Source organism: Anneissia japonica, unplaced genomic scaffold, assembly GCF_011630105.1.
Source record: "Anneissia japonica isolate Jap-2015-1 unplaced genomic scaffold, ASM1163010v1 scaffold1709_len327053_cov138, whole genome shotgun sequence".
NCBI lineage: Eukaryota > Metazoa > Echinodermata > Crinoidea > Comatulida > Comatulidae > Anneissia > Anneissia japonica.
In genome coordinates this window covers 174,212-188,944 of record NW_022723599.1, presented here as the reverse complement: position 1 = coordinate 188,944, position 14,733 = coordinate 174,212, and the positions used below count along the sequence as shown (strand labels likewise).

The window sequence follows — 14,733 nt, the reverse complement described above, 5'->3', positions numbered from 1 at the left end:
TTATAAAATAAAGTTGTTATTATTATTATTATATAGTGACAAGGGTCTCGCCGTACATCTATCATAAAGGTGTTTATTTGATATTCTATGTGGATATTTCAGTCCAATAATCTTTCGGAGTTGCTTACGATGGAAAGTGTTTAGCTTTAGTTCATCATCTTTTGTTAAGGCCCATGTATTACTATTGTATAAAAGCACCGGTTTCACTAGTGAGTTGTACAACCTCGGTCTTGTTTTTAATCTATTTTTTTCTTTTCTGTTCCAGAGTGCTGTCTTTTTGTTCATTGCGTTCACAGCAAGTTGTTTCCTTCTGGTGATATCTTCTTTGTCTCCAAGAAGGGACCCTAACTTTTTTGTTAGTCTCCAGTTCTCTTTGACCAGTTCTTCTCGTTTAATTACTGTGTATTCTGTTTTATCTTTGTTTACTTTGAGATTAAACGAAATTAGGTGAGTTCCAATAAGGTCTACATTAGCCTTCTCGTTTAGCCTGATGAAATCGACATCATCCGCATACGAGATCTCATTTGGAATATGATCATTACTTCTCCCCCTAATTCCCCTTAAGGCATGTTCAAGGTACACCGTGAAGAGCACTGGGCTAAGACTGTCCCCTTGTGGTACTCCAGTATTCGTGTCAAAATATACGTTGTCTAAAGTCCTTCGTAAGTTTAAGTTGAGCCCTGTTTGGCTTAGCAAAAATCTTATTATCCGAAGTTCGTCTTCATTAATAATCCCATTCAGTACTTGTAAAAGTGTGTCCCTGTTAATGGTATCGAATGCACTCATATCAATCCCAGTGATGTGGAATTCAAGATTGTATCTTGATGCTTTGGCAATCATCCATTTATAAGTCATAACTACGTCGCTTGTGCTGCGTCCAGGTCGGAATCCACTTTTACTTGTTGGTAGGTAGCTGTCAATTTTGTGGCGGATTCTTTCTAGCACAATCAGTGACATGCATTTTCTGATGGTGTTGAGTAATATGACTGGTCTGAGATTTTTCATCGGACCCTTTTCCTTACCAGGTTTTTGTAGTGCGACAAGGATACCTTTATTTATATCAATTGGTTCATGCATTATGAAAATATTATTGAAAATGTTTGCTATAATAGGCGACAGAACATCTGCACCATATTTTAATAGTTCACCCTTTAATTCATCTTCTCCAGCTGAGCGATTATTGTTTAGTTTTTTTTAAACTTTTGTAAACTTCGGATTTTGTTATTTCATTTATAAGAGGCCTTCCTTGTCCTTCGAATGGTGCGATGATCGGACCATTCATGTTAAAGAATTTACTTTTAAAATGTTTACCAATGGCCCTAGCAGTTTCCTGATCGTTTCCAATAAATTTTTCGCTGTCATCTACGACTTTTGGAATTTCGTATTTTTTTCTATAAAGTTCTTTTACCGCTCTAAACATTCTGGCGCCGTTAACGGCTTGGTCAATGTCATAACTTTTAGCGTCAAGTTCATTGTTTCTATTTTCACTTGTTCGGTGTTGGATTTCATGTAGTACCTTGTTTCTTTCTTTTTTAAGAATATTTCGTTCGTCGTCTTTTTTGCATTTTGTAATCCTTAACCGTATGTTTTTCTGTTTAATGGATAGATCTTGAATTTCTTCGTCGTAATTTCCATTGTTGTTTTGATTTCTTTGTTTGAAACCAACAGAATTTTCTGCAGCTCTTTTAATCACTTTTCTTATATGTTCCCACGCTCTATTGGGTCGATCAGGTATTCTGTTATCTGTTGTGTTTTGAATAAGATCGTCCACATACTTCTTTCGTTTGTCTTTATCCGCCAGTTTTTCACATGCAAACTGCCTACTATTGTTTGAGTTTCGTTGTCGTTTAATGTTATGCCAAGTCAATGTAAGTGTTGTTATTACGATTCTATGATCGCTTATTAATTGTGTACCTCCGTATGATCTAGAGTTACAAGGTAGTGTTTTTTGCACCTTGTTTTACAAATAATAAAGTCTATCTGGTTGTAAATATTAATTAATTGTCCATTTTTGTTTTTCCGTTGACATGCCCAAGTTGTGATGTGTCTTGCAGGGTGTTGAAAAGCGCTATTTCCGATACATTTTTCTTCATCTAAATGTTTCTTGCCAATTTTTGAATTAAAATCTCCGCATATTAGAAGAAATGTCTTATTTGCAAATTTACTTACGAGTTAATCTAATTCCTTGTACATACGTTCACGTTCGGCCGGGTATTTTTGGTGGGTGCATAGACATTAATTAAAGTAATAAACTTGTTCTCCTTCGTTTTAAGTTGTAAAACTGATATTCGGTCTGAAACTTTCCAAAATTTAGAAATACTTGGTGCCCATCGCTTGTGAATAATGAAGCCACATCCATAATACTTAACCTTAGTGCCTAGGTTGATGAATCGGCATTTGTGTACGTATTCGTCAATCGTCTCTGTGAGTTTAGTTTCTTGACGGCAGGCTACGTCCACCTTATAATTTGTTATATCTGTTGCTAGTTGATGTCTCTTGAATTTGTCGCCTAATCCTCTAACATTGAAAGTAGCAATATTAAATATATTTTCCTTCATTTAGAATCCACATTTAATGTAAAAGCTCATCAAGGAAGTGGGCAAAACGTTAAACTAAAGAGCCGGAGCTCAGAGCGGCGTCACTCGCACTACCAATGTAGTTTGCCTGTCGTTATCAATCTCTCTCCGCACAGGATAGAATGTTCTCCACTCTTCGAAATCATGAAAATGCATTTCTTGCGAGCCCATCCAACACAGGATGCTTCATTCCAGTGGTCAAAACTTTCATCTCTTGCCTCAGAAACTCTAATACCTAATGAGAATCATAACAATTTATTTAACATTTATAAATATATTTAAAGAACAATTCTTTGAAAACCGGTACAAGAATGCTTAATGTTCTCACAATTGATTATTCTAATTATAATATTTACAGCTGAAGTTTTATAATAAATGATAAATAAGAGTTGAATGGGCTGCAATCATGTTCTTAAAAGTGATTTACATGTAAAATCCTCTGGACAATTTTCAAAGCTACACTGTAGTTTAGTTGTTTATGTCACCTATAGAGGTAATGTTTTGATTGGTTAAACACTTTTGGTACTAGTGCATATAAGCTTGCTAATATGGATAATTTTTTCATTCCTGATGATGACATAATTAATGTCGAAATATTGAATCCCAACACGATGGCGTGTATTTCAATACTTGGAGTATGTATTATACTTTCTTAGTTGTTTAGGGTCACAGCTGTTGAAACATTTTGATGAAATAAATAAGAAAACATATATAATTATTAAAAATAATATCAAAATGATGCACACTGGGTATTATAAACACATGTAACAGAAATGTACAATAGAGTAGATGCCTTCAAACTGAAGGGGAAAACACAGCCACAACGTATGTTTATTAATAGATAAACAAACTTGAAGAACTTGTAGGCTTTCATGACAGAATAAACAATAAGTGCCAACAACATAATGATTTATTCTCTTTTTTAACAGTGAATAATACAGTACCTTCTGTTAGTGCCTCCAATGCCCGACTGAAATTAAATTTTTCCAACAAATCAAATCCTTCATATTTCCTTCTCTAATTTTCAGTCTGCTTTCTAGATCATACTCCAGCTGTCTGTATACTCCTTAGGTTCATTATACAATCCATCTATCTTTGACACATCAGCTGCAGTCAATTCTCCCCCAGTTCCATCAGCTTTTGCCTGTGAGGTGTGAAATATTTTGTTGAAATTTTCCTTTCTTTAACATTTAGGAATGATGACAGTGTTTCTTGAATCTTTGTTTGAAGACCATATTGTCCATTTACTCTGATGGTATCACACAGTAAAGTCAGATCATTTGAACCACGTACAAGCAAATCATTCAGCAGGTCCATCGTCTCAGATATTTTTGCTAGTGTCCCATGTTGCACATTATCTCTGAACAACACTTTTAACATAGTAAGACATCTGCATTTGTCATACCAGTTTGAGATAAACCATTTTCAGAACTATGAAGTGTTTATCCTATATTTCTAGAAGATTATAAAATAAGATATTAATACACATTTTAAAATTTAGAGATTGGCATCAATACATTAACTTAAGTAGCCTTCCTACTAAATCCCAACATAACACACATTACTTATATTGGTCAGGTTGACATTTTTCTACCCTTTTACAAATAGCTTGCCGAGTTGAATCATGTTCAAAAGCCATTATGAACAATGAGCCAAGGCCTAACTGCTGCCGACTTGTGATTTATCCAGGGCACAGGGCTAGGAAGGAGAAGCGTGCATGTGCGTTGATTTAACCACATTCCTATGATCTCGGTACTTGTAAAGAGTAATTCAAGCAGTAGATACATCCTCACTTGATTTATGATTGAGTTTATGTTTATATTTATTTTAACGGTTAATTTCTTTTTATTTTAATGTCTTGTAAATAAATAATTGATATTTTATTATTTATTTCCTCTGTGGAGATGTTTTTTTTAATTGTCAGAAAAAAATCCTCTGCTGTCACATGATTTGAATCCTGGGATTGGAAAGCAAAATTTTAATGTGGGCAAGGAGAGGAAACAAAGATTTTTGTAAATTTGCCTACAATACTTACCATCGTGAACTCTTGATATTAACTCAGAACTAAAGACCCTGATATTAACTCAGAACTAAAGATCTTGTTGGCAATCTCTGCGAGTCTTTGCTCATTCAAAGCTCTGCACTATCTTAACTTGAATTGTCTCGTAATTCTGTTGTTACATCCATTCTGTAAGCATATCCACTATACAGTCTGACATTGACAATCATCTGTTATCATTCCATATTTGTTGGATTCTGTTCCAACTGAGGCCCAGTCTGACACACAGTTCCCCTTCCAGTCCAATTTCATTGGCAGTAAGTGGCAGGTGCTTGTCTTCCAGATAACCAAGACATTCATCTGAAGTGAAAATAAAAGTAAGCCTAGCACAATAGCATAATTGGATTAATAACTTTGTATTTCATAAGACACAAAATGATCTGAAACTTGGTGCATCACTAAAACCTGCTGCTGGCAATGCAGAATCCGCAAAGAAATTGTTGAAACAATGAATATAGAATGATTAAAATTTAAAGTTGTCTTTCACATTAAATTCTGGGTCAGGACCAACTAAATTTATATAATGTTTTAATGGTGTATTTATACTAAATTGCATGTGGGCAAAGTGCTAAACATGGCCACATGCAGCCCAATGGCAATTGTGTGGAGGCCCTCGAAAATAAAAAATGTGTGCAGCCAACCGTTCTCATTCTCCAAGTGTCTGTAATAGGACCACTCCAGAAATAAATCATGCATGCATATTTCAGGTCAATTTGTAGCTTATTTCTTCATTAAGCAGAGGAATACAATAAGATGCGAAGATCAGAGTGGTATTATATAAATACAACTTGGTTTGAGCCATTAGTGGCTGCATGACCAAGTGCTGTTGCTAAACTAAACAACGTGTCTTAAAATAAGTTGTGGTAAAATTATATATTCCATTGTTGAGAATCTAGTGAGCCAACAGTCAACCAACAAAACATGGTATCAATGTGCCACCACCTGTGATTGCTCATTCAACAGGCAACAACGAGGAGTAGTATGTGAAACATGTGGTCGCAGCATGAAAAAAAAAAAAAGAAAAGAATCTCCCCATTCATTGCAGAATTATTATTTTACAGTTATTTTAAATCCAAAATTAAATGATAGTACTGTATGTTTGTAGTTACTGCCGTTGATAATGATCATCATATAATATTATTATTACATACTGGCATTAGGATGTACCATACCAATCAGGCCTATATTATCACCAGTCTGTTTCCTAGACCAAGTTTGGTAGAGCAACAGTACCGTTGGCTTATTTTCTACTTTTTTAAGTTTGTGAGTCAGTATATAGGGCCTGTAACTCTGAAAATGCCAGCTATATCATCATCGGTGGAGATTTTAACTTCCGGAACATAGATTGGAAAGCAAATTCTGTCATTAACGGCTCAGTGCATTCTCGCTTCCTTTAAGATTTCCTTGACTTCATGGTGGATGAAGGCCTAACGCCTCTCCGAGGCCCAAGGTCCCTGTGCGGGCATTCGTGTTGCAGTACTGTAGTTGCGATGACCAGGGTGACCAACAATCGAAAGGCAGTGAGACCTCAAGTATTAATCCGGCAGTTTCATTTTTATTGTTAAGCGCATTGAGGCATCAGGTTTTTTTTTGTTCTACTTGTTTAGTGCCAATGATAAAGAGGTGTAGGCTTAGTAGCTGTGGGGGCCGAGCTATCCGACAGTGGGACTAAAGCTCATAGGCTGGAGCTTGTGGAAGATTTTGTGAGGGTGTTTCCCTTCCAAATGGGATTTTTTAAGGAACCTCTAGATGGCCAAAAATGACACTCAGACTGTGACAGACAAGTATTGGCTTGGTATAGCTATTCTTAAAATTTTTTTAGTCCAACTGCCGACGAGCTCTGTTTGATTGTGGGTGGGGGCTTGACCTGTCCGGTGTGGGGGCCCCACTACATTAACTATGGGTTGGAGCATGGTCGAGTCAACAATGGTTTCACTATACCTTACTGTACACACACAGAGAGGTCAACACCACCCCCCCCCCCATCGGACAGAGCTCGTCGGGCAGTCGGACTAAAAAAAGATATAAAAATAGGCCCACGTCAAGCCAACACATGCCTGTCACAGTCTGAGAATGTCATTTCTGGCCATCCAGAGGTTCCTCTCCTTTAAAAAATCTCATTTGGGAGGGGGAACTCCCTCTAAAACCCTTCCCCCAGCTTGGGCCTATGAGCTTGAGCAAGTCCCCTTGTCGAACATCTAAGCCCCCTACCAAATATACCCTAGAGCCGCCACTGTACACACATAGTCTAGTTTCCGATAAAAGCTGCAAAATGATTATCCTGTCAAGTATCAAGTTTGTATTTATCAAACCACAACACAATTCTATGCTGTATCTGTAGAGCCTTATCCAAACCACAGTATAAAATTGAAGGTTTTTGGAGTGTAGATAAAGTTTTCTGTCCATACTACCCAGGAAAGTCCCTAGAGTCCAATCCATCACATTTAAGACAGTTAGACAACGAAAGTAAACATTATTCCATAAATGTTTACCTCTTTTAGAGTTTACTACCCTTGTCAAGGGTAGGGGTATTGTCTTTCATTAGTTATTGCTTTAATATTTGTCAAAATAGAAAATTATTAAATAGGACACACGTCATATTCAGTTTTGCTTGGGTATGGGTGTTCATAACGAACAGATATCTGGAAAGTCACTTTTGCCTGTTTACAATAAACAGCGTAACATACATGTCACATGTATACATACACATGAAGGGTATCCTAAAGGTTCCTTTGCTTGAAAGCATAGGAAACAAAAATGACAATTATAGTCACCTATTCATTTCACACCGGAAAAACCCAACTATTTATTCTTCATCATTATTGTATGGGGAATCATTGTGCCAAAGATGTTTTCCTCTTACAGAGCTTAATAGTCTTTTCAAGGGTAGGGGGTACTGTCTTTCATTAGTTATGGCTTTTGTCAAAATAGAAAATTATTAAATATGACACGAAGTCGTATCCAGTTTTGCTTGAGTACGGACGTTAATAACGAACAGATATCTGGGAAGTCACTTTTGCCTGTTTACAATAAACAGCGTAACATACATGTCACATACATACACACATACATACATACACATGAAGGGTATCCTAAAGTTTCCTTTGCTTGAAAGCATAGGAACCAAAAATGACAATAACAGTCAGCTATTTATTTCACACCGGGAAAACCCAACTACTTATTCTTCAATAAATCAATATCGTATGGGGTGTCATTGTGCCAAAAAAATTGAAATGGAAGTGGGTCATTTTAATTGGTCTATTTCAACAAAAGCATCATCATTTTTTATGTTTATTATAATAATTTAATTAACCAAGTCATTTGGGAAACATTATTCATTCCATAACTGGGCTGGGATTAACAACAAACAAAGATGTTGGTGGATTTCAATATACATAAATATGTTAAGCATTTAAAATAAAATCAGTATTATAACAAGTGAGCCTTATGAGAAGTGAGATGAATGAACTATATCATTTTGTATCATGAATTGAGAATGTTGAATGAAAAGGGTTATCATTTGGGTAATTCCCTATCATTTGGGTAATTAGTCGGGCCTATTACCTGCATCCATGGAGGTATGCTGCATCTGAACTCTAGGACTGGGTTCACCTGTTGATATGAATTATATACTGTAGTCCTCATTTGAATAAAAGTAGGATAGGATAATGATCTATTCTCTTTTAGTCTGTTAGTGCTTTCAATGCAAGAGGAAGTTCAAGAATTTTCAATGACTCGATGAATTCATCCATATTTCCTTCGCTGATTTCCAGTCTGTCTTCTAGATCAGTGATCATACTCCAACTGTCTTCGTATGTCTTACGAGGTGTATTGTACAATCCATCGATAGCCATCACATCAGCTTGTTTCAAATTCTTCCCCAATTTCATCAGCTTTTGTCGATGAGCTGTGAAATTTGTTGAAACAGTTCCTCCTTCTACATCTTGGAATGATGGTAGTTTTTCCTTAATCTTAGTTTGCAGTGCAATATTATGTCCAGTTATACTGATGGTATCATACAGTAGAGTAGGGTCCTTTGCACTCATCTTGCCCTGTGTCACCAATTCATTAATCAAGTCTATCGTGTTAGTTCTTACTGCTAGTTTCATATTGTCCACCATATCTCTGAAAAGCACTTTCAACATAGTAAGGCATTTATTTTCCGTATACCAATTTGAGACAACCATTTTAAGAACACGGAATTGCCGCTCTGACATTTCTATAAAACAATAACATTACTCCATTATGCATGTTATAATGTACTGTAGATTTTTATTAATAATAATAAAGATTTATCATGTGCTCATATCCACCAAGGGTGCACAAGGCGCTCGTTTTGAGTACGAGTCATCTATACAAATTATCTAAACAGTTGTGTATCAATTTTGTCGTCAAGCTGGTCATTTTACATTTCCCTTAAAAAATAGGTCATTAATAAAAACGTGTAGATATGCATGTTTTCCATATTGCATAATGAGAATTCTCTATTAAAATTATGAAATTGACCTTTTTTAAAACATAATACAACTGTAGGTATTTCCTAAGATAGTGGATTATAATGCAAATAAAACACTATTTTTTAGGTTTTACAAATTGTCCAATGTGACGAAACAAAGTATTAAAATCTGAATAATATTAAAAGTTTTACAGAAAAAAAAATAAATTTAAATTATACTGCATATGACTTTAATTGACTATACAATAGCATATGGCCAGATCATGTTCTGATATTAACAATAGACGAAGATAAATATCAAAACATAATATATTTACCTTTCATTGGCTGTAGGTCTATGCTTGAATGGGAACCTGAAACAACAATTAGTGTGGTTATTTTTACACATGGAAAAATATCTTAGTCAGTCTATTGTGGTCATTGACCTACACCTTAAATTAACATTTGAAAATATATTTAATATATTTGCTTGCAGTGGTGTACCGCAAGCATTAAATATATTATTACATTGCCATGCAAACCTTTAAACAACATTTGACAAGTGATACCCTGTTCCTATCACCAACCTAAGGTCACTAATCAAGTCAGGGGTTAAATTGTGATTTAAAAGTATTATTTTGTTAATTTTTTTACGAATTAACAGACGTTTACTATAACTTTAACACAAAATTTATTGACAAAAAAGATCAATGATTCTTTTCAAAACAGAACATCAATCTTTTTTGTCAATAAATTTTGTAAGTTTTACCTAAAAACAGTTATTCATTGAAACCTCTCACTGTATATTTTTTTTCCTCATAAGTTTCATGTTCCCTTATATGACAAATGGTCTAGTAAAAATTGGAATAAATAAAAATATAAGCTTAGATGACGTGTGTATGTGAACGCAATTTTTTACCTTCACTAGCTGTGTGCTTGCTTTGCTTGACATACTGATGACCTCTTGCTTGACTCACAAGGAGCTCACTTTGCTCTTTTTCTTCTTCCTCACGCATACATATGTCTGCAATATAAGTTATATAATTAACATGATGTAGAGCTTACCTATTTTTTTTCAAAATTTTTTTTTTGCAATTACAACAGATTTGTACTTGTTAGAGAATTAAGTGATTACCACACTATACACTAATAAATGGCCTCAAATAACATGTTATATTTAAAGGTTTACTTGGTTCCACTGATGGCACTTTAGTATTTTTAACAAAAAAGAAACAAACATTTTAGATTTGTTTATCTTAATGTTAAACATTAATATTAATTAACATTAACATTTTGTTGCTTGATGAACAGTTGATTTCAGAACGCAGGAGATTAAAGTGATAGGGACACATACCATATTAAATTAGATTACCGGAAAAAACACCAGTCAAAAAAACAAACGGAGAGCTAAAACGGAATGCAAACGAAATGTAGGAAAACCCAAAAATAACTGGGTGAGCCAAATGGAAAAACACTTGAAAGAAACACAAAAACTATAAAAAAAATCATCCTGCTTTAAAAAAACAAACAAATGGAAACAAATTGTGTAAAGCGTAACCTCGCATGATGGAACATGTTAGGAAGAAGATGATCTTTAGATCACATCTCAGCATTGTTGCCACAGATTACACAACACAGGAGCATCTGCTGCACACTCAACCACCAAATAGATGTGATCTTTCCTGAAACTTTAGGCTTTCTTACTAAAACGCATTTTGGCATTTTAAGATTCCAGTTTTATTATATTATTCTATTTGTGTCTATTTGTTAGGAAGTAGCTTGCAAGACAATAGTAAATTAATGTTTTAATATTATAAAGCTAGTAGTACATATTAAATAAATGTTTAAAAATGCAGATACTGGGTCTTCAAGCGAGTTGGATGGCTGAGCATTTAGTGCAGGGGCGCCGTAACCTACAGCCATAATATTGGCGCTGGTTTGAATGGCATGCTTGCCTATGGCTCTGGTGGTGGAACAAGTCTTCTCAAATAAGGACTTTAAACCGTAGGCCCAGTGTACACAATTTGGCTCGTCTGCACTTAAAAGAACCCAGTACATCTTTTGAGATGAGTAAAGGGTTACCCCAGTGTACTGGTCCATACAGCCCCTGTTGTGGACAGACGAGAGACAGCTGGTACCAGTTTACCGGGTAGCTCAGACATGAAGACAACCTCAGGGGAGGAGTAAGTTACTGTACGAGCTAGTCCGCTGCACTTTGATACTTCAGTATAAAGCGCTATATAAATAAAACTACATTAGTTCAGGCATATACATTACTAAAATTCAGAAATGTGTAGATAAACAGGCTCTGACTGCGATGCTATAATTTGCAGATGGACAGGATAATGACGCCACGAAACAAACACAGGAGAGACAATGTTATACTCTGGTAGAGATGATGGACACCACTCTGAAGGAGTAGCTGTCATTCTAAAGAAGGGAGTAGAGTGGAATCTTCTGAAGTGGAAACCAATAAACAGCAGACTCATGCAGTGGCAGCTCTAGGATATATCTTCTGGGGCGGGGGGGTGCTGAGCTGCCCGACAGGGGTGCGGGGGACTTGGGCTCGTAGGCCCGAGCTGAAGGAAGGGTTGATAGTGTGTTCCCACTCCCAAATGAGATTTTTTAAGAATAGGAACCTCTGGGTGGCCAGAAATGACACTCTCTGATTGTGACAGACGTGTGTTGGCTTGGCGTGTGCTTATTTTCATATATTTTTTAGTCCGATTGCCCGAAGAGCTCTGTCATATGGGAGGGTTGACCTGTCCGGTGTCCACCACCCCCCCCCCACCACGCTGGCGCCGCCACTGGACTCATGAAGTTAAGATTTACAGGACGACATATCAACACCACTATCTTTCAGTGCTATGCCCCAACTAATGATAACGATGATGACAAGAAGGATAAATTCTACAAACTACTTCAATCTGAAGTGAGCAAAATCCCAAAACACGACATGAAAATAACAATGGAAGACATGAAGGCCTAAGTTGCATACGAGTCATCTATACAAATAATCTAAACAGTTGTGTATCAATTTTGCCATCTGTCAAGCTGGCGATTTTGCATTTCCCTTAAAGATAGGTCATTAATAAAAACATGTATGCATGCATGTTTTCCATCTTTCATTTTAAAAAATTAAAATCATTCTATTGACCTTTTGAAACATAATACAGCTGTATTTATTTCAAAGGTAATATCACAAGTTGATAAGTTTATATATTTTCTAGTAACAACTGAGATAATTTTAGTAACTTTACACCATAGTTGCATAAAACAAACATACATTCATTGTTTCATAAAGTTCAAATCAATGGCAGAAATCACAATATTTATCTTCAGAAACCCTTATTTGTTTAACAATATTCTGTTCGAATAGCAAATTTGTAATATTTTCCAATTTACACAATCACCATGTGCATCAGTTTTTAGGATAGATTATTTAATGGTTTAAATTCAAATTATTTGAAAACACTTAATTATGATTAAATATTTTCAACAAATTTCTTTCTTATAGGTTTGCAGTATTAATGGCTTTTGTAATTTCTTATTTCATATTTCAATTCATATTCTTGACAGCAATTTGACCGCTGAAAGGTCATTGTTTGTCAAAAAACCTGCGCCTAAGACAACTGAAAAGCGGAGTTTCCTTCTTTCGTTCTGCCGGGTAAAATCAATTTCTTTAGGCGACGTTTGTAGACTAACCTACTCGTACCAACGTCCGCATGTCGCGACGCTGGAGTACTATTCAGCGTTTTTACTATATTTCTAGATTTCCTATTTCTACGTTTAATCGGCTCATGTCTCAGCCACAATATTTGAGGCCAATATTATTTACGAACCCAGTTAAAATTATTTACTAGCCTATTTCAACGTGCTAATTATTACATTTAGACGACGCTTGTTGTAGACTGGCATAGTGTTTTCGGAAATAAATACCATTTTATACACATGCACAGATCGATTGGCCAGCAGCGAGTCATCGGCCAGCAGCAACAAGTCGCCATCAGCGAGATGCCACTGCAGCAAAACACTATTGTACACTGTACCAACGCTGTTCTAATATAGACAATGGGTCGTGTCTCATATTATTTGTTATATTTTTATTATTCATTATTTTCACTTGACTCGCATAAATAATTTTGTTCGAAGAACATTTTATGCAGTTTTACTTCGCAGCACTTCACGTGCAATTTGCAATTTCTAGTATATAAATCTATTCTATTAAGATTACACTAGTGCATAAGTGTAAAATATTCAATTACTAGAGCATTACTATGAATTTTATTTTAAATATGTTTTTGTATGAAAAAAGGAAAATCATCATCATAAAGGTCTTTTACACAAGTTCCTTTAAAATGGAACTATTAAAATGTAGTCTTACATTTATATTTTGATACAATTATCAAACAATTTATGATCTGGTTGTATGTTATCATCGAGATCTGATCATCATTTTAGTAGGCAAAATAAAAGTACTGTATGTGTGGTAAAATTGAGGTACTGTATTTATATACTCAACTCCATTTAAGCACCACTAAACATGATTGCCTTTTCCATGTTAATATTTTCTCATCAAATAACTTTGTCATTTCATGTATTTTCACTTGGTATATTAATAATTTCAACTCGCTTTCAATTTGTTTTACCAATTATTCTCAACTTTCTCTTTCTTTCCAAAGAGAAATTTAAAATAGTAGCTTACAATTCTTTAATGCATGTAATGGAGTTATAAACACCAATATCGAAAATAATGTTTGGGATCTAAGGAGGGATATAATAACACACATTTTTAGGTGTAAGATTTTGTTTTAACAATGCATTAATTATGTTTTGCATTTTTAAAATTTTTCCAAGTAATTATTATTAAGCTCAATAGGGAGTACTGTACACTAATTTCAGAAAAAAATATTCCTAATCTTTTACATTTTGGCCTCTTTTTGCAATCCACCCATCACTGCTGGACGACAGCCACCCAATTTAAAATTGATTTTGACTTCCAATTATTCCGATCAACCACCCATGAATATGGTAACACACCATATTTAAAACCTACATGCCAAATTTGCACTGTTATTACAACAGATAGTTTATTCCATGTACCTGGGACAGATTGCACAATACGTACCCCCAGATTAGATTGTGATCACTCTAATGTGGTTTATACGATTTATTGCAATAAATGTGAGTAACTATTTCAATTCATTCGTGCATTCAATTTCCAATTTTCATTTCATCATCATAGGCAGTGACAACAAATCAACTAAAGATAGGAGTTGCATGGAGTTACGATGAATCCTCCATATTGAATCACATACTAAGGAACTTAACAGAGATCTAAGTTTTGCTAGTGGTCACAAATAACTAATTAAGCATTGTCTTATTGTTATTTCATTATTATTTACTATTATTTCATAGCTCTTGGTTTACCTACAAGTTATTTCATAGCTGATGGTTTTCGTTCATTCACGTTGAGAAAGTTCTGAGGACAGGGCGAAATATTCATGTGCAATAAAATACTTATGTTCCTCCAATACACCAACAGTGTCATTTGATATATGTATGTATATAATGTACAGTATGTATGTATGTATGTATGCTGTCTCTTATACACATCTAGATGTGTATAAGAGACAGGAAACGTATAACATGTGTGCTTCATT

General features: G+C 35.1%; 2 protein-coding genes across 2 annotated transcripts in view; both read right to left on the bottom strand.

The window, feature by feature from the left end:
- LOC117112288 lies at nucleotides 1-1,005 on the bottom strand. Its single transcript, XM_033255356.1, has one exon. It carries the CDS (start codon nucleotides 1,003-1,005, stop codon nucleotides 1-3), a length of 1,005 nt encoding a protein of 334 aa, XP_033111247.1.
- A 3,803-nt stretch (nucleotides 1,006-4,808) lies between these two features.
- The window catches only part of LOC117112287, a 28,960-nt gene continuing 19,035 nt past the window's right edge, over nucleotides 4,809-14,733 (bottom strand). Inside the window, exons 19-22 of the mRNA XM_033255355.1 lie at nucleotides 9,990-10,094; nucleotides 9,409-9,444; nucleotides 8,200-8,854; nucleotides 4,809-4,935 (exon numbers count right to left, since the gene is read on the bottom strand). Of these exons, the coding sequence (XP_033111246.1) occupies nucleotides 8,319-8,854; nucleotides 9,409-9,444; nucleotides 9,990-10,094 (677 nt within the window). The 3' untranslated portion in view covers nucleotides 4,809-4,935; nucleotides 8,200-8,318. The remainder of the gene's footprint in view (nucleotides 4,936-8,199; nucleotides 8,855-9,408; nucleotides 9,445-9,989; nucleotides 10,095-14,733) is intronic.